We start from the raw sequence: 20,649 nt of genomic DNA, 5'->3' as shown, positions 1-20,649 counted from the left end.
GCCCCCTCACGATAATAAATGTTTGAATGAGAGACTTCATTTATCTCTCATTCAATCATTTATCTTACCAAGGCTATCATGCATTAACACTTAGGAGCTCCTCCATTACATATATCCATAATTGCAAAAAATTACAAAAGGTTAGAAAACCCCCACAAAATAATCTAAAAATTTTGATTATAGAAATAATGCTTCAAATGTTGCCCATAGACCACTAACTTTGAGAATTCTCCACTAAAACTCTTCTAATAGAAATTCCTTGTTCTACAATAGCTTTCAATAAGACAAGGTTCAAACTATAATGCACTGGATCTTCCATTCTTTCCCTTATCATTTTTTGTAGCATTGTATATCGGTACCATATCTTCAAGCTACAAAACCCTTGGCTATTCTTATCAAACTGGAAATTTGACCTTTTTCTTGAATTTTCAAAATATATTAAATAATATATTTACAAACCTTCATCCAAAATGCTCTTATCTTACATATTGATCAATACACAAAAACCGAACAATCAACATTGATCTAAAACACATTAAAAAAACAAAAACACAACTTTTTTAATGGAAGATTTCATATCATCCATAAAGTCATGTAGCTACCTAATACGAGAGCACAAGCCTTTAGGTTGAAATCTCTTCAGCTAATATTCAAGGACCAAAGGGTATCCATTCCGCCAAATTTGCTTGAGGTACAATCTCAACCGCATGCCTTATGATGTCGAAATCTAGCACTCAACAAAACTTGATCCCCAATAGACTCATTAAAAACATTCAACTTCACAAATAGATCAAAACCCATTGACACACATAATTTACCATTATTTTACTTTCTTTTATACTTGTATCCAAATCTCCTTTGATTAATTAACCTAAAACTAACGATTGAAAGATTCACCACTCACAATTTCTACCTCTTCCTCAACTCCACAATTTCAAATTGTCGCCCCTAATACGCAAATTATTGGGATATCTTATCCCACAAACTGGCTTCTCGTCCACAAATTGAGATCAAAGCTCCAATCATGATAAACAACAGTATGCAGACATTCACACACGATCCAATGCGAAAAAATGGCTTCTGTGGCAATTTCATGCAGAGCTGCCTACGGCTTCAACACTGTTTCTTCAGCAACCGCTTCAAATAGTCTCTTCCCGCGCTCTTCAACTTCTTCCTGTACGCTACAGATTCTCTTAGATGTTTGATGTTTTTAAATTCAAAATCTTTCAAAACATACGCCTTCTTAGCCAAAACAAAAAATTAAACAGCACAAATCTAAAATGGTACTCATATTTCTGACTCTACAGATTCCGAATTGAATGCGATTTTTAGTAGTTTTTTTTTCACTAATTTGGATGAAACACAAATGACCACACAAGTAGGCCAAGAAGGAATCTTTTTAGCCATGACCTAGCCTCAATCTACCACAGTTTACCAGTCATCAGTTAAGTGTAGATACCCATGTGAAAATACAGCAATCAAATCTTCTTCCAAGTTTTATCCAAGTCACAGATTATTAGATATCAATTGGACATTAACATTCATATGAAGTTAGACTAAGGAAAGCTTTAGTTTGATCTATACCCTATAGCTTTAATTTACCACAACTTATCAGGTATCATTTCAGCATGGATTCCCATGTAGAGATAGATCCAGGAAAGCTTTTTTGATTTCTGATCTAACCTTAAATTACTACAGTTACCAGTTGTCAGGTTCGTATGAATACTCATTTAAAGGTAATGGAAAACAAACATTTTTGGTGCTATCTGTGAGCCACGGTTTACTGTAGATATTATTTTATTTATGAATATCCACATGAGGATAGAGCAAGGAAAGTTTTGACATTACCAATGCCCTAGATTCAATTTACCACAATTTACAAGGTGCCGATTTAGTATGAATAACCACGGGAAGATGATCAAGCCAAATGACATTTTACCTATGCCCAAGCTTCACTTTATCAGATATCAGTTGAGTCTGAATATCCACATTAACCTAGAGTAAGGAACTATATTAGTTTTAACTATACCCTTGCCTCAATTATATATATATATATATATGAGAGAGTAAAGAAAGCTATCTTGACACGTTCCCTAGCTTCAATTTACCAGACATTGGTTTAATATGAATACAGACAAGAAAAGGGAGCAAGAAAAGCTTTTTGTTTTGCTGTATGCCTAATCTTCAATTTACCATATGTCAGTTTATAATGAATACTCATGTAAAGATAGAGTAAGAAACCTATTTTCAAAGTTATATCTATCCATAGTTTACCAAATATCAGTTTAATATAAATACGGGACACCCGTATGAAGATTGTGCAAGGGAAGCTCTTTGGACATATATTCTAGATCATTGAAGCGAAAACTACAAAAAAATTGTGATTAAACATAGAATACCACGGCCAATGATTTTTACGCTGATTTGAGGTCAATGAGAGTTGACCCATTTTTCATTTTGAAACGCATTTGAATCAGATTTAAACCAGATTTGAACAGGATTAAGTTGTCTCCAAATCAGGTTTTAGATTTTCACATGCTTTTGTAACCTCTTTTTGACTGATTGGATTTGCAACCCACCAATTTGAGTGATAGAGGTTTTATCTGGTCTGAAGACAAACAATTTTCTCAACTGGGCAAGCTCTTTGCATTGTGTCTCAGGGTCTTTCCTGTCGAATCTTTTGATGAGCTTGATAGCATACTCATCATAGATGGTGTCAAAATTGTGGCCTAGTGTAACCAGGCCATGGTACCACCACTCAAGTGCTGCTCCATCCAAATAAAATGTAACAAACTTAATGGCATCCTCCTCTAGCATGGGTTAGAGTGACAAATAATTATCCAATCTCTGTACCCAAGCTCTAGTAGTGCACTTATCACTCCGATCGAAGTGTGCCAGAGTCACCTCTCCCAATGCATGCTGGTAGTTTCTTTTGTACAACTGGTACTCTGTTCTCTACTCTTCCACCAATTCTCTTCTTCATCTGATCTAGAAACTGATCCAGAGACAAAAGATCCCGAATCTCAGCTCGTAATGTAGCATACTCAAAATAGGCAGCCCTCACTTCAATTGCTAAAGGAATTTGGACTTCAGGAATAACATGTACCGCCTCCCTACATGCACAGGTAGGCTGAAGTGGTCTAGGATCAGTCCCTGATACTGCTGCAACAGTAGGTCCATTAGTGTTTTGCTGATTTGATGAACTTGTTTCACCACTTTGCACCTGAGTAACCCGAGGCATACCCTGATTTACCTTAGCTAACATCTATGACATCATATTCAACATAGCATCAAATTTTCTCTCTGCTATGGTATTTGGACTAACTAAACCAGCTCGTCCCTTATCTCTTTTTGTCATGTCTCTAGGCGGGCTTTGGTTTGTGGATTGTGAAGAATTGTCACTGTTACTAATCAAACCCCCTTGCACTTTCTAAACTGCTGAAAAAGGATCTTCAACTGGGGGTTTTTGGGTTTTGAGGAACTGACATATTTAGCTCTCTATTGTAATAATAGAGTTCTCTATCACTCATAGGGAATACTGCAGCTGCACAACATGATTAAAGGCACAGGCTGTCAAGATCTTCAGCTATGATGCCACTGCAATAATCATCCTCAATTTTTTTTTGAGAAATATAAGCTTAACATAATAAGAAACAATGATACATCTACTATATAAGTGCTGATACACGTTAGAATTGATGGAATCACTCCTCAAGATGTGGTCAAATTCATATGCCCATCACTTACTTAAAGATACCAATGACATACCATATATGAAGTATAAAGGCTACTACAGGTCTGATTGTACCTCTTTGCTGCTGTTCACGGATATATCTGATTGATATGCAAGTTGTCATCATTTTCAAGTGCTGCTTTCAAACACAACCATCTCCAATGCAAGCAATACAACAAGTTCACCCTTCAGCAACTCTTCAAACACTATAACTATACAGTCCTCTAGAATCCCACAAACATCACCAAACTTGTACCAAAGCTATGCAATACACCTCCCAAGGTCTGGAAACCACTTTTTAATGTTGGAATCTTTATTGCAGGTCTGTAGATGGTCAGAAAGCATGCAGTTTCAGTCTGGACAGTGAGAGAAACAACCTGGAAAGATCACTAACACATGTCTAGCACACCCCGTATGAATTTAGTAATGATTATATCTTCACACATGCCTCAAACTTCACTGAAATAGCACTGGAAGAAGGATCATCAATCTGGACACTTTGATCAGCAAGGTATAGGTCTGGAAAACTCATTTATAGCAGGTATATTACTCAGAAAATTTATCACAGCTCCTTAGAAATTTCAATATCCCATGCCAAATCATAAGGAAACATGATAGCACACCTGGGCAGGTCAAACCCTCAAGAAAAAAGGTCCAAAGCATAGGCGTTTTGCTTCAACAAGATCATGCCTGGAACTTGAAATGGTACAAGTAGTACCCAAATTGTATGACAAACTTTTACTTGTTCTACTAGTGCCAATGACCACACAATATCAGTGAAAAAATGCAGAAAATATAACTTTGAAAGATCACCCTATACTAGCAAATCAAGGGTACGGTTTGGTATGCAAAGTACAACTTGCCTGGGCTGTATGGCCATTAAAGGAAATATCCAAACACCTTGAACAAGCACTCAAATCTTCAAATAAACTCCACAAAACCTTGACAAATCTGCAATATAAAAAATACTTCAAAGATCTTTACTCTTGCAAACCCCAAAACTGAAACACAATCTGCACAAAAAGTGACTTCTTAATAGAACCACTCCGAACTAGCTAGGGATTATCTTCAAAACTGAAACTAGGAATCAAATGAGGGTTTTCCTCCTCAAAAGATTTTTGGAAGAACTCGCAGGTTCAATCCGACAACATTTTAGTATGAAGTTTTTTCAGCATATGAGCAAATGAGACCCCAAACCTTCTTTTATAGCTTTGGAGGGAAAAGGCAATTTGAAATAATATAAAATAATTAATTTTTCCACCCAAACACCTTTTTGAAATATTAAAATGACTTCCATGTGCAAGTCACCTTAACTTTTCTCTAGGCATCCACTTTTGAGGGGACATAAAGCAACTTTAATAAAATATCACTTAAGTAAATAATTTAACATTAAACATTATAAATTTAAATTTATATCTTAAATACTCCACCTGAGTTGCGAAAAGCATTACCAAAGAATCAGAGTCTGATTCTGATCATGCCATGATGTAATTGAGCAATGTGACAATGACAGTGCCAACTCAGTGACATACTAAAAATAAACGTACTCTTCAAGAAGTTTGGAGAACACCCCAAGAGTCCAAAAACGCTTCTGAAAGTATCACCTTCATTCATAATGCCAACTAAGCTCAATTCCACAAATAGAAATCTTGAAATACTGAACTCGTGTCCTCCAAGAAGTTTGGAGTTCTCTCCAACACACTTAGAAGCTTACAGAAAAATTTGGAAACTAGCCAAAAGCTCACAAAACAATATGCTAAAAAAATGGAGACATTACAATGATAGAGTAAGGGATACAACTTGTAGTATAGGGCATGTGGAATCATTGTTTCAAATTCAAAATTGTTTGTGCATGATGATGTGGGATCTTGGTGAAGAGCTAAAAAAGGGAATATTGAGAAACAAATGAAGGATGAAATTTTTATGGGGTTAGTTGCAAATAGATTTGCCATTCCTAGCACTTGGATAAGAAGAAACCTGAATACAAGCTTGAGCAAAAATAAGGTATGTTTTGAATCCTTAATTATGAAAAGTAACAAGGTTATGGAAGATCAGCCTTTGTAGTTCTTGGAGAAACACTTCACTGTTGAGTATCAAGTCATGATGCAAGCAAGGCAAGCAAACATAGTTACAGAATCTCGTCAGGAGCATGAATTCAAGGTAGCAAGGGGTTTGGTTATGAGAAATGGTAATGTTTTCACTTTCGTCCATCTTAAGGTTTTAGTTATTAAAATTTCAATTCAAATGAAGAGTTATGAAAGTTTGCATTTTGAGTTGTCCAATGAATCAAATCTGATTATAGGCATGGTTCATAAGTGTTAAATGATGGAACAAAAAGTGATGATTTTTGTGTTGATTGGTGTGGAGAAATCAACATGGTTATGGATGTAGGATGGTTGCATTCTATTGATGATCTATTACAGATTCATAAATACAAGGAAAATAATCTCACATCTAAAAGAAAAGATATAGTGCTTAGAGGTGTCTCTAATGGAATTTTGGGAGTTGTTTCAAATAAGAATACTTCTGACAAGGGACAAGTTGTAGAGGATGCAAACTATTTCATCTTTTGGTAAGCAACATGGACTTTATTTTGATATTCAAATACTTCCAAATCAGTATAGTATGGTGTTCAATAATATGTCCTCAAGATCATTATTAGATAGAGGATTTCAGCATGACGTAGAGTTTGAAATTGGTTATGAGCATGTCAAACTTGCTCCTTATTTCTCAAAGATTAATTTGAAATTGAGCTATCATTAGATATTTGTTTGCAAGGATTATGGGCAGAAGATAACTTTTAGATGTTGTATTGGACACTTTGAATTTTTGGTCGTGCCTTTTGGACTCACTAATGCTCCAATCACTTTCCGATCATGCATGAATCAAGTATTTAGTAGGCAACTCAGAAAATTTGTGCTAGTGTTCTTTGATGATATCTTAATATATGGTAAAATTTGGGAGGAGTATCTGAAACATCTAGAAATAGTTTTGGATATTTTGGAGCAGCAATCTTTTTTTGCAAAGTTGTCCAAATGTGAGTTTTGTCTGACAAAGATTTTGTATTTGGTTCATGTTGTAAGTGCCAAAGGTGTTTAGGTGGATTGACACAAGATTCAAGTAATTTTAGATTGGCCACCTCCCACTAATCTGACATAGATGAAAGGATTCTTGGGATTATATTGTTGTTATAGGAGATCTGTGAAAGGGTTTCCACTCAATTAGTTATTCCTTTGACTAATTTGATAAGGAAAGGAGTTTTTGTATGGTTTGAAGAGGCTCAAAAAACTTTTGACAAGCTTAAGGAGGTAATAAGCTCGTGCCCTATACTTGCTATTCTTGATTTCTCATTGTCTTTTGTTGTTGAGTGTGATGCATTTGGAGAAGAGATTGGGACTATCCTAACTCAAAAGGGAACCCCAATTGCATTTGAGAGAAAAACATTAAGTAAACTAGAAAGAGGTTGCTCCATTTATGATAAAGGAATGTTGGCAAATATACATGCCTTGGAATTGTCTAGACAATACTTGGTTTGTGGAAGATTTTTTGTGAAGATTGTATTTACTAATCTTAAATTCTTTTTGAACCAAAAATATTTGAATGATCACACATAAAAGTGGGTAAGCAAGTTGCAAGCTTATGAATTTGACATAGAATAAATGAGAGGTAAGAAAAAATAAAAAATGTGATGGCTGATGCACTTTCTAGAAGATTGATTCTGTAGTCAGCATAAAATGACTATTGTTATGTTTGATAATATTGGTTATCCGGCAATGCATTAATTGTCCAAATTAAGTTTGTTGTTACTCTCGGGTAGTTAATGCTAAGTTTAAGATCAGATTTAGGGTAAGCAGATATAAGACAATTTAATCAAATTTGCATAGCATATACCTTGGGAAAACCCTCCAACTTGAGGGAGAAAAACCCAGCAACAAGAATCTCTTATTATTTATCAAATAGGAATGGCAAGATGCCTTTACAACAATCAATATGAATCGCTTCACTCCTTGAAGCTAGATAAGCGTGGATCAATCTGCACTTGAGGATCCACAAACTTCCCTTGACAATATACAATCTGATCTAGATGTTCGAACTGCTGTGTGGTTATGCGATCTACTGTAGATGTGTATCGATGTTCATGAGAGGAGAATTGATCTCCCTTTATACTCGAGTGAAGGTGCCTCTTCATCAAGGGTCGACTCTTCTTAGAAACAAGGTATCCTTTCATAAGGGTGGCGGACTTTCCCAAAAGTCGGTCCCCCTTAATAAAATTATATATATTTTGTCAAACAATTAAATCACCCTTTATTTAATATCGACCAACACAAATATGCAAAGCCGAAGGCTAATTGCATATTTGGTGAAGTCAGCCCAAGGAGACTCCCACGGCTATATACGTCAATAGTTAATGTGTCGGTTGGTTGACGGTTGTGTTCCTCTTGGCAACTGTTGGGTCCTTTAAACTACCAAGGAAGGTAGTAGGAGAGAGTTAGATCAATTGTAATCCTTGGCCAACCATCTCTAGTCTTCTTCTCTGTAATAATTTCATGCATGAATAAATATATATTTTACTCTTGTATTGTTAATTTTGTTACAATACTAGGATCACAAGAAGATGACCATGCAGAGTGATCACAGGGTGTGCTCGATTAACCATGGGCAATGATTCTCATCATTGTTGCCCTCCCAACCATAAACGATATACTGTTATCGTCTCCCCCGAGCACGGAACTTATATCTCTGATATATATATATATATATATATCAAATCTGGATATGACTTTATAGTATTGCTTCACTTCTTGAAGCTATATGAACAAGTTAATTTGCCATACAAAGAATACGATATGTACGTAATAAGTTTGCTCTTCTAAAGAATTCGCTGTGGCTGAAGAACGAAGTCAATCTGCTATGTAAGACGATCAGCAGTAGACCAAACATGAACTGTAGATGATAATGCACAGGCTGAAGGTGAAGGCGGATCTTCTTGCTCTTCTAATCGATCTGCTTGTATGTCTTGCATAATTCAAACTGCCTTCAGTATGTTCAATCTGCTATACACAGCGATCTGCCTTTATAATTATTATCAAGTCGATCTGATCTTATAATATCGATCTGCCTTTCTTATTCGATAATCATCCTCCTCAATAAGATTGTTCCTCTCAAACATATATATGCGTGGCACCCTTTCACCAAGAGTTGGCCCTTAAACATTATGTCTCTTCATAAGTCGGCCCTTTCAAAACTTAACAAATATTTAATCAAAGCCCAATCGGTTATACACATACCAATTTAAATAATGTTAGTTTGCTTATTAATCATGCATATAAGAATTAAATGAATAGTGTATAAAGCATGGTGACAGTAAATAATCGGTTTACCAAATATGTAAGGCCGATAGGCCATTCACATATTTGGTCTCAGTTAGTCGGCCTGTAGGATTACTACCGAAGCTATATATATTATCAACATGTATCTGGTATGCATTGTTATCTGTATTATTATTCCTTTATTTAATTTATCATATATAGCAATAAACAAACTCTATGTTCACTTTCCACTGTTTATATTGATTGGAAAGTTTCTATTATTTAAAAATAAAAATAAAAATGCCTGGTAAACTTTTTAACGTGACCGGCGATGCTGGCATGATACGCCCTTCGGCTCCACGTGAAACGCTTTTGACCCGGAGCTATGAACCGGTGAGGCCACAACTGGGGGACCTCATCCCCACACTTCACTTGTTCAAACCCGCGAGCACAACGGCTCAGCGAAGACACAAGGCCTGCGAGCACAATGGCCTAGTAGGGGTTTAAACCTTGGTGGCCGCTTCACCAACAAAGTGTCTTCACCACGACAGTACATGTCCGAAGACAACTGGAAAGTTTCTATTATTGCCGAGTATGTTAAAAACAATTTTTTTGTTGATGTACTTGATGAGGTTGTGAAAGATGATAGGCATAGTGAGAGAAGGGCTGAAGCTCACAATAGTAGTATTTTTTTGGTGCCTAAATCTAAGAACAAGAAAAATATTTTGAAATTTTTTCATGATAGTCCAATAGAAAGGCATCAAGTGTATTACAAGACATATAGACATATTCAGGAGAGGTTTGCATGGAAGAGATTGAAGGAGGATGTCCATAAGCATGTTAGAGAATGCATGACTTGCCAATAGAACAAAGGAGAACAAACCTTAGTAGTATGCCTATTTCAACCTCTACCAATTCCTGAGCAAAATCGAAAGAGCTTATCCATTGACTCCATCATAGGACTTTTCAAGTTATAAGGTAGAGACTGAATTTATGTTGTGGTTGATAGATTGACAAAGTATGCATAGTTCTTTGCTATTGCTTCAGAATTCAAGGCACCTCAAGTAGTAAATATATTCTTCAAGAAGATATTTAATTATATGGCTTGCTCAAGACAATTGCTGATGTCAAAGATAGTAGATTTCTGAATTCTTTTTGGCAAGAATTGTTTTAATTGACAGGTACAAAATTCACACCAAGTACGAGCTACCATCCACAAATTGATGGTAAAAAAATAGTAAATAAGTGGATTGAGGGGTCCTTAAGAAATTATTTTTCAAATCAACAAACTACATGGATCCAGTGGTTGCACTTGGGTGTATATTGCTACAATACTTCACATCACATGTCCATTGGTATGTCACCTTTTAGAGCTTTATATGGTTATGATGCACGTACTTTTGCTGATTTGTTGCTTTCAAAAAGCTGACTATTTGCAACAAGTGATTCAATTAATCAAAGCCATGAAATATTGAGGGCACTAAAAGTTAATTTGCAACAAGCATAGAATCAGCACAAGACCTATGTTGATAAAAAAAGGATACAAATGTTAATGTTAGAACCAGAAAGGTAAGACACATAAATCTGAAACTCAGAAAAATCTCACAAGGACAAGATACACCGAATTTTATCCTGGGAAAACCCTCTACCTGAGGGTGAAAAACCCAGCCACACCAAAAATCAACCTTTATTAAAGGCACAAATCTGATACAAAGCTTCACATGCTTAATCACTTGACAATTAACAGAATAAGTCGATAATGTCTCAGACAGCTGAAAGCTGCTACAATATGGCTTGAACATAGGCTTTTTATATATGATGATCCCTTAAACTTCACGCATCCCCCAAAATACAATCCACAACAACCATGTGATGACAAAGCAAGCTTGAATATGAATATAGTGAAGGTAGACGAAGAGCCAACACTTCACGTGCCCAATATCCAAAGAGGCAGTTACATTGAATTAATAGGAGCAGCAAATACGTTGACACAATTGCACTTCTTATCGGATGTAATACGATAAGACGCTTCCACCAAGTGCGAAATTCCCATGAAGCCAAAGGCAATATGCGATGGTCGGTGACAGGTAACAAGAAACTGGAAACACTTCCAGCAAAGAAGGAACTCATAAATGCAGAGATCAATATCTTCGAACAGAGACAAACTTATCTAAGGTAAAAGTAAGGCACGATATCAACAAAATGGTTATACAACCATCGCAGGAAAAATAAAATCTCTTGAAGCATATGCAAACATTAACAACAAAGATGTTTTGAGGTGGGTGATTTGGTTTTCTTGAGATTGCAGCCTTACAGGCTGATTTCTATTAAGAAGAAGGGAGTTGAGAAGATGAAACCTTGATATTATGGACCCTACAAAATTGTGAGGAGGATAATTGAAGTGGCTTATGAGTCGGAGCTTCCACAAAATAAAAGGATTCATAATGTTTTCCATGTGTCTTGCTTAAAGAAATTTTCTTGGTCAGCATATTGTGCCATTAAGGGAGTTGCCAACCTTGGATGATGAGAGTAAGTTGATCTTGATTCCAAAGGAAGTGATGTATAGCCGAGTCAAAGGTTTGAGAAATAGAAGCATCACATAATATCTGATTAGATGGAACAATTTACCAATCGACAATGCCACTTGAGAAGGACTTGAGATACTTGAGCATCCCAATTTGCATTTCTTAAGGACAAGCAATCTTGTGAAGGGCAGACTTGTCATGTTCCATTTTTAATTAATTTAATTTCATGGATAAATCACTCAATTCAAATAAGATGATTTATTTATTGCAAGGCCTTTAGGGTCAACCTTGTTATGTAACTTGTAATTTCTAGATTTTGGGCCCAAGCACCCATTTAGGATTAGGCTGATGGTTTTGAAGAGTTTTTAATTTGTTTTCCCTCCAAAACAAGTCACGGGATTTTGGGCATCCAAGTTTGGGTTGCAACTATTCCATTTGAGAAATCATCTCATTTTATGCCAATTTATCTTTTGGAGCACTTTGTGTTCAAGTATCCTTCTATGGACAGAAACCCATAGAGGATTATGGTTTGTGGGTGAAAGGCCATGAGTTAGAGGAATTAGAGGACAAAAAGCCTATGATTCAAGAGAGCATTCTCATTCAGGGATTTCATTGGAGCTTCATAGATTTGTTGGACATTTTAGTTATTTGGTGTGTGTTCATTTGTCATAGGTTGTAGGTGAAGTATATGTAGTTGGAGTGCAGCGTTTGTGTCGGTTTTTGTTGTGTTGTGTGCTGCTGCAGGATTCCTTGCTGTTGTTCTTTTTGCTGTCCCTGATCCTTTCCAAGAGTTGATAATATCAAACTTGTTGTGGAGAAGAGAGTTTTCAATGCTTTGGTTGGTAGTGTGTGTTAGTTAAGCATTGTTAGTTTCAGATTTAGTATTTACCGTTGTGATTATTGTAATGATTGTCACATCAGTACATTATGCTGTAAAAATCAGAATAATATCAATATAAAAGTTGCATGCATTTCTGGTTCAGTTTGTGCAAGTTTAGGTGTTGACTAGTTAGTTTTACGGCACTTTTTGGTGTAATTTGATGAATTTTATTGTTTATGTTCAAAGTTGTTATTATCTTTGAAAATTTTGATTTGGGACATTACAAAGGCAAGACAACCACTATGCGAAAAGTTTGGACAAGTGGTGAATGTCACTTGCCAGCATAAGAGTGAGATTTTTTCCCACCAAAGTGTCAACGTAGGCTAGCCTCCTTGTAGACATGTAGTTGTTGGCCCCACCATTTGGAGGTTTAGCCAACATATTGGGTTTTTGTCCGACGAGGACATTATAGAATTTGTAGTTAATTGTTGTTCATTTTTTTTTGATCGGTAAATGGATATATATATATTAATATTAAATCTGAAATTTACAAAATTGGGGTGCAATAAAGGACTTTGTGCGCCACCCCTAAAAGTTCAACAAAACCAAAAGCTCCACACCAAAGAGAGTATCAAGCTACCACCCAAAATATACATATGTAGAAAAGTCAAAACTATTCTAACCTATACAATCGTTATATCCAAAACTAGGAAGCCAAAAAGGCAACAAATTCCATCCCATTACTTAGATATTACAATTACCTTACCTTTGTCCCGAGAAGCTTCTCCATGTTCTAGTTTTGTTGGTGGTTACACCTCTTCCCTTCGCGGCTCCGGAGGAAATCCGATCCACAGGGATCGGCCGGTCTTCTTCTTGGCTCCCTTTGGTCTACCATGCTTGCATCTGGATGAAGATGCACCAAGAGCCTCGGGGGTACGCTCATTGTATGGACCCCATTTCTCGACTTCCCACTGACGATTTCTGGCCTCGACCACTTTGACGTAGTCCTTTACCCTTGTCATGCCAACTTGGGCCGAAGCATGCCTCAATTCCTTGTTACCTTTCATGCTCCAAATGAGGAAGGGGCGCAGAGGTGGTGTGAATTCACCACATGGAGCCATACTCCACCTTGGTAGATGAAGCCTTGCCCCTCTTTCACCATTTCCATTATGTTCTCAAATCCACCTCTCCATTCATCTCGAATGCAACTTTTTACCAGCCAGCGAACAATCTCCTTCTCCAACTCAAAGCACCATGCCGCGAACATCGATGCAATATCAACATTGCACCGGTATTTGAAGGCAGCCTTCACATACTCCTCCCCCAAGACTATCTTTGCTCGTGTTAGGAATTCCCTACTTCGTATTTGAAAACGTTTCATGAGTCGCTCGTCTAAAATCACTCCCCAAAAAGCTACCATTGGCTTTGAGGTGGTTAGGGAGAAATTAGCCTCCATTTTTGAAATGAGAACTTTGTTTTACGCAAAGTGGCCGGGACCTTTGAAAAGGAGTTCTTATAACATCGAGCGTCTCCATATGACGTGCATTGTGTTGCACGTACCAACTACCAACTCAAAGCAACTAATTCATTCATGCGATGACATAAATAACCACTCAGCTAAGTTCAAAAAATCCAACTCTATGATGTCCATTAATGGACTAAGATTTGTCAATCCTCTTTGGTTAGCAAGTTAGCTTATCACCCGTCATTGATTTTCTGTCAATCATCGTACATATTCTTGAGGAAGAGCTGTCTGGATATCTCGGAGGGTGTGGCCAGCTTGTCACACACTTCACCAGAGATATGAAGAGATTTTAGGTTAAGTTTGCTGGACAAGCTGCCGTAGAGCATTCAATCCTTCGTCCTAGCCCAACATTCCTATTCATTAATAACACATGGGGATATTCTTATCTACCCATTCGTATTGTCTTTCACACTACAAGGGGACTTTTATATAATCAAAATTCCTCTAGCACTTGGCCATTAGATTCAAATCTAATTATTTGAGTTTTGCCTTCTTGCATAATAAAGGTGTGGTTGGCACATGCATCTGCCTCTTGATTGCCTTCTCTCCTGATATGTGACACCTTGAAGTTTTGAAATGTGCTCAGACTATGTCTAATGAGTTGAATGTGTCTATCAATTTTCCAATTTTCGGTTTTGCCCTTAAGGATTGCATGGATAATGATTTGCTAGTCACCTTCTATGTGAAGGTTGGAGATCCCTAATTTTCCCACCAATTGGATTGCTAAAAGAGCAGCTTTGGCTTCTGTCATATTGTTTGAACCCTTTCCTAGGTTTTGAGAGCACTTTGCAAATATACTTCCTTTGTCATCTTGAGCAATACATCTTGCACTCGATGGACCCGGGTTACCCCAAGCTGCATTGTCAAAATTTATCTTTATCCATCCTTGATCTGGAGGTTTCCACGATACCAATCTATCTGGCTCTTTGATAGAATTAACCCTAGGAAGCCCATTAATGGGCCTAACTATTGTTCATTTTATTTAATACCAAGTTGTAGTTATTATTGGTACCATTGTACCATCTTCTGCTGATTGCAGCCTTTTTAAATTGTGAAAATGGGGGTGTTGATGATGATGGCCGGTCCATATTATAGGTCGTTATAATAGATAGGAAGACAAGGTAATATTAAGTTTGAATGAAAAAAAGAGTTTTAGTACTGCCCAAAAAGGGGATTGCAGTTCTATAAACTACAATTTAAATATGCTTGAATCTACCAATCAATACACCTAAGTTTAGCTTAAGTGAAAAAGTAATAAAGGACCTAATTAATAAATAATTAGATAAAAGTCCTAATTACTTCAACACACCCTCTTAAGATTAACTTAGGGATAAGCTAAAGAGTTAATATGAATGCATGCATGAATGAGTCCTAGCAACTATTCTTGTTTAGGTTCTCATGTACAAACCAATGCAACTCTCACAATCAGAGAAAAGGAGAAACCCAGTGGGACAAAACTTCTCTCCAAAAGAGAGAAAATAAAATAACAAGATGCATGGAGGAGTCAATGATACCCCCAAGAACTACATACATCATGTATATACAATCAAGTATCCCTCTGTTGGTTAACAAATTTTGTTCTCTCCAAAATGTGACAATTTTGACCCTTAGCCTGAACAAGAGAACAATCTATTAACAACAATTGGAGAAGTTGCAACTATTTTTGCAACTTTCCTCTGAATTTTGAGAGGTACAACTCCCTCTTATTATATAATTTTAGGTTTTTCTGGGTATGCTTTTAACCAAAAAGCAGGAAAGGTAAGACTTTTAACCGGAAAGCCTTAAAGGAGAGGAAGAAAAAAAATAAGGGGGAAGAAATAACATACGAATAATGGAAGAATTTTTTCCAACTAATCATCAACAGAAAAGCCGGAAAAACTTCTTGACTTCGTACACCAATGCTGGGAAAAGCAAACATACCCCTACAAAACATACCCCTCTCGAAAGGACACCTACACTACAGAAAACAAACTAAAATAAATCAGAAAAATAGGGAAACTAAACTAAAAACAGAAAACAAACTACTCTAAGAACAAAAAATAAAACCTAGATTAACTATATACAAGGAGAAACTGATTGTACAAAGTGCGGATTACATGCATGCGTTCCCAACCCAAGGTGATTTCTTAGTATGTGTAGCAGTAAGAGGGCAGTGGGAACAATTCTAAGTTTGGCTTGTTTGTCTTTGTATTCTGAAAATAAAATTTTCAACTGGCCACTCTCGAGTTTAACCAGGACCTCGGGTAGTATTAACAGTTGAGGGAGTTCATTAGGTCCGTGGTTAATCCATTTACAAGTTGTTTTCCCGGCATATTCAAAATCAAATTGAAAATTTTCAAATTAACAACAGGAGGGAAAGAAACAACCTGGCAAGTTTCTGAGTTGTGCGGGGTGTCATGCGGGAGAAGATCTTCAATTGCCTCAGGAGGTCGCAACTGGTGGTGCAACATCTCGCTTGCGTCCAGCTCATGCAAATCAGCATCAAATTCTTCATCGGGTTGCGCAAGTTGAAAATTGATCTCAAAACCAAACTCGAACTCAGGAAAGAGGAGTGCATCATCTGTTGGTGCATCTTCGGATTGTATGAACAATGTGCCCTTATACACTTCTGTCAGCACGTCCTCAAACAACAGGGACTGTTTGATCAATTGATCCTTACACATGTCTTCAATTGGCTCTTGGACTGTATCCTCCATTGGCAGGTCTGCTGCAAATTGCTCTTCAACTTGTGGCTGATCTATGGAGCTCATTGGATCGTCATCTTGAACACTGTCTTCCTTAGTTGCAATGACAACACAGTCCTCCTCTGTCACATCTTCCTTTGGAGCAAGGACAACAAAATAATCTGCTGCCACAGTTTGATTGACTGGTTCTTCTTGGTTAGCACTTAGCAACTCCATCTTTTCATCATCAAGGAGTGTGGCTTTGCATTGATTTTGCGATCTTCTGTACTCATTTGCAGCAAGGTAGGCACTCCACACTTTGCTGGTGATGGGCTCTTCTGGCTCTTCCGATAGTCCATATTGGGCTTTGACTTGACTGATTGCTTCCATGCATAGCGAGCAAGTGAATTTGGAATGTGGGGTGCGGTGAATTCTGCACCACCAAGGTGACATCACGCTCTCCAAGCATAACTCTTCGTCGAGACCAAACTGGTTCTCAATCTGGTCTTTAAATCATGTAAACTCCTCAATGCTTGATGGAGGACTGGGGATATCTGACTGTGCTAGCTCCTCCGGTTTGGGGATATCCCAAAAGAATATCTGCCCCTGCAATGCTAACTCGACTCTTGACAGAAACGTCAAGCAGTTCAACTCTTCGTTCTCAGTTGTGTTGTGGATCCTACAGTGACCCACAAATGTGAATTCGGATAGCTGCTTGGGATATAGCTGTAAACTCAGCCTTTGCTGGATTTGGAAAACGTCAGACTGTGGACTGTCCTCATGAAGCGACTGACCATTCATTTTGACTTAGAATTTTTTTTTTTGGTATTTTCAGATTTTGATTTTTTTTGGCTTTTCTGGTTTAACAGGGATCTAGCATATCCCGAATATAGCATTTAAATTGGCTCAATGGACTAACTTGCTGCAAGGAACTTGAGTGGGAGGACCTCCTTCTGTTGAGCGCGGAGAAGGGTAAAAAAAGCTATAAGGTTACTCTTCACAAATATAGATTGATATGATCTGGGTTTAGCAGTTTAGACATTCATCATACCTGGCCCTCCCTCTAGTGCCAATTCTGTTGACGTGTCTAAAATCGCATTGCTGCAACTCTCTTCAATCAATGCAGAATAGAATGTTCTCGCCGAGTATCCTATCCTCTCTTGAGATAAGGAAATCCCTAATACTGTTTTTAATTGATCAAAGGGGACAACCTCAAGGTTCCAAATGTCAGATCTTGACTGTGGGATAACTCAGTGATCTATGTGTTTTGCTGGGAGCACAAGGGGACTTACGTTTTACAACAAGCTGGTCTGCTGCGATTCTCAGACTGGGAAATAAAAGAAAAAAAGAAGGGTTAAGGAAACCTAAGGACAATGATGATAACGGTTGATGCAGTGGGTAGACAGATTTCGATAAACCAGTTCTTGTTTTGCCAGAGACACCCTCACAACTCGACAAGAACGGTGCGATCTCCAAGGGATGAAGGATTTTCAGACCGGAGACACTCATTTAGGGACTTGTTGTGACCATTTCACACATCGCCCCATTAGAATGGGGACCCCCTCTTTTTCACTGGTCTTGCCTGCTCTTCTCTCTGCCTTTTTAGGATTTTGAGTGAGGTCTGTCTGGACTAGGTCTAAACTCCTGGGGTTTCTTTTGAATGTGTTTTTTTAAGGCAAATCCAGTCAAATTTTGAAAGTTATTACGCATCCTCCTGAAGGTTGATTACTGAAGTTAGGGTTGTCTTAGGTTAAGTCAGGGTTCTTTTGGGGTAAATTCAAAGTTTTCTAAGTGCCAGCATTTTGAGGATGAAATTGTATATTTTGTCTAGGTAAATTTTGACCAAATTTTTGGAAGCAAGATGATTGACCCTGGCCTTGAGGATGACCTAACCCTGCATGATGAAGTGATTTAAGGATTTAAACTGTGGATATTTTAGCTTGAAAAGGAGAAATCGCCCTTGTCCCTCTCCCAGGGACCAAGGCGAAAATGTTATTTAATGCATATTTGTCTCTAATTTCCTTTAATTGTTTTGTGCAGGATTGCCAGGGGAGTCAATTGGACGTGAATTGAAGATTCTAAGGATTTTTGAGGTTTGAAGATGATGATTTTGAATGATTAAGACAAAATCGCTCCTGTCCTTCACTGAAGGACCAAGGCGAAATGGCTTATCAGGGTCATTCTTGGCCTTGATTCGTCAAATTTGAGCGTCGAAGGCACAAGGGAGGATGAAGTGAGCGTAATTGAATATCCAGACTTAGTCAAAAAGCAGTGAAAGGTTGAACTCTTTGTTTAAAAGACAAGTTCGCTCCTGTCCCTCTCCAAGGGACCAGAGCGATTTTCTCCACACACACCTTTTGGGACCTTTCCTAGACTTGGGCTCTCGTTCGTGGCTTGTAATAAGAGGATATCTCCCCCAACAAAGAGATTTCGATGTAAAAAGTGAAAAGATTTGGCCTTGAGGACAAAAGGCGCTCCTGTCCCTCACTGAAGGACCGGAGCTTGAATTCCAAAATTGCATTTTCCTTGCAAGATTTAAGTGATTTCGCGATTTGAGGAGGTCAAGAGAAGTATGTTTTATTCGTTGAATATAACTTGAGTGGCCTACAAAGGAGAAAATCAACCCAAGTTGCAATAGGCGCTCCTGTCCCTCTCCAAGGGACCAGAGCGATTTTCTCAAAAGACAAATTCTTGGCAAAGGTAAAGCAAGTTTCAAGTTTGAGATGAAGGAAGGAAGGCGTAATCGATCCATTGAAGATAATTTTGAAAGATTGCAAAACACAAGTGAGCTCATAATGGCCAAAGCGCTCCTGTCCCTCACCAAGGGACCAGGGCGAAAAACACATTATCAAGTCTTCCCCTCCAAATTGGGACGAATACAGGCCAAGGCACAAGATGGCGATGATATTTAAAATGCTTCAAGGAAGAATGAAGTTGCAAGGACCACAAAACTTAATGAAAATTGGCTAAATTGCTCCTGTCCCTCTCCAAGGGACTAGAGCGATTTTCTCAAAAGACAAATTTGCCTAAATAGCCTAACATTTCGGAATACTACTTTCGTTTCCAAGACTCAAGATGGAATAAGGGATGATGTTTTACACCTCGAAGGTCATTGGAAGTTGATGCGATCATGAATGTGTGCAATAAGCTAAAGAGCGCTCCTGTCCTTCACTGGAGGACCAAGGCGATTTTTCATAAAATCAATCATTTCCTTCCAAGGCGATTTTTCATAAAATCAATCATTTCCTTCCAAGGCCACACCAAGGCAATGTGATACAAGATAGGAAATGTCTTTCGAAGGACGATGAACAAGGAATCGACCCCAAAAATCAACAATCTTAAGCTCAAATGAAAAAATCACTCCTGTCCTTCACTGGAGGACCAGGGCAAAAACCTTTGGAGAGTCTATATTGCCTTGGAGAAACGAGTTAAGCATGCATAGAACGAGCAATAATGATCATTGCCTACCTCACATCATGAATTGGCAATTTGGAAAATGAAGTCCAAGGACAAAAGGTGGGATCGCTCCTGTCCCTCACCAAGGGACCAGGGCGAAAATGTTTTAAAGCAAGCTCCTTCCAAAGGTCGCATGAATTAAACTCAAAATTCCAAGCAAGAGTGCCATTTTGAACGTCAAGGATGGGATTTTGAACGTAAAAAAACTAGAAATGCGAGGTCTAAAGTGCATGATCGCTCCTGTCCCTCTCCAAGGGACCAGAGCGATGTTATTCATACCTACTATTTTCCCATGCTTGAGCATGTACTTTGAAAAACTCGTATTAAATGCCAAATTCGCTAAAACCTTGAAATATTCTAATTAAGTTGGCATTTAATAAAGGTGCGTTAATATTTAATAATTAATTTAAGCCTTTAAAAAATTGAAATTTTTAATTATAAAGGCATTTAAAATTAATTATTATTAAATTAAATTTAAAAATAGAGCGCTTGGGGTATTATTTTAATATTTTTTATAAAGTCGGCCTCTTCTTTTATTAAATTTTGTTTATTTTTTGGCCTATTTTCACCAAGTCGGCCTATGAGGAATGAGGTAGTGAGCGCCTATATAGTTGTGGT

The 20,649-nt window shown here is 37.6% G+C and overlaps 1 protein-coding gene across 1 annotated transcript in view; it reads left to right on the top strand.

Moving 5' to 3' along the window:
• Window positions 1-1,019: 1,019 nt before the first annotated feature.
• The window catches only part of LOC131038029 (protein POST-ILLUMINATION CHLOROPHYLL FLUORESCENCE INCREASE, chloroplastic), a 125,738-nt gene continuing 106,108 nt past the window's right edge, over window positions 1,020-20,649 (top strand). Inside the window, exon 1 of the mRNA XM_057970296.2 lies at window positions 1,020-1,176. Within this exon, the coding sequence (XP_057826279.1) occupies window positions 1,074-1,176 (103 nt within the window). The 5' untranslated portion in view covers window positions 1,020-1,073. The remainder of the gene's footprint in view (window positions 1,177-20,649) is intronic.

This window comes from Cryptomeria japonica, chromosome 9 (genome assembly GCF_030272615.1).
Source record: "Cryptomeria japonica chromosome 9, Sugi_1.0, whole genome shotgun sequence".
Taxonomy (NCBI): domain Eukaryota; kingdom Viridiplantae; phylum Streptophyta; class Pinopsida; order Cupressales; family Cupressaceae; genus Cryptomeria; species Cryptomeria japonica.
This window is presented reverse-complemented; position numbering and strand designations above follow the sequence as displayed.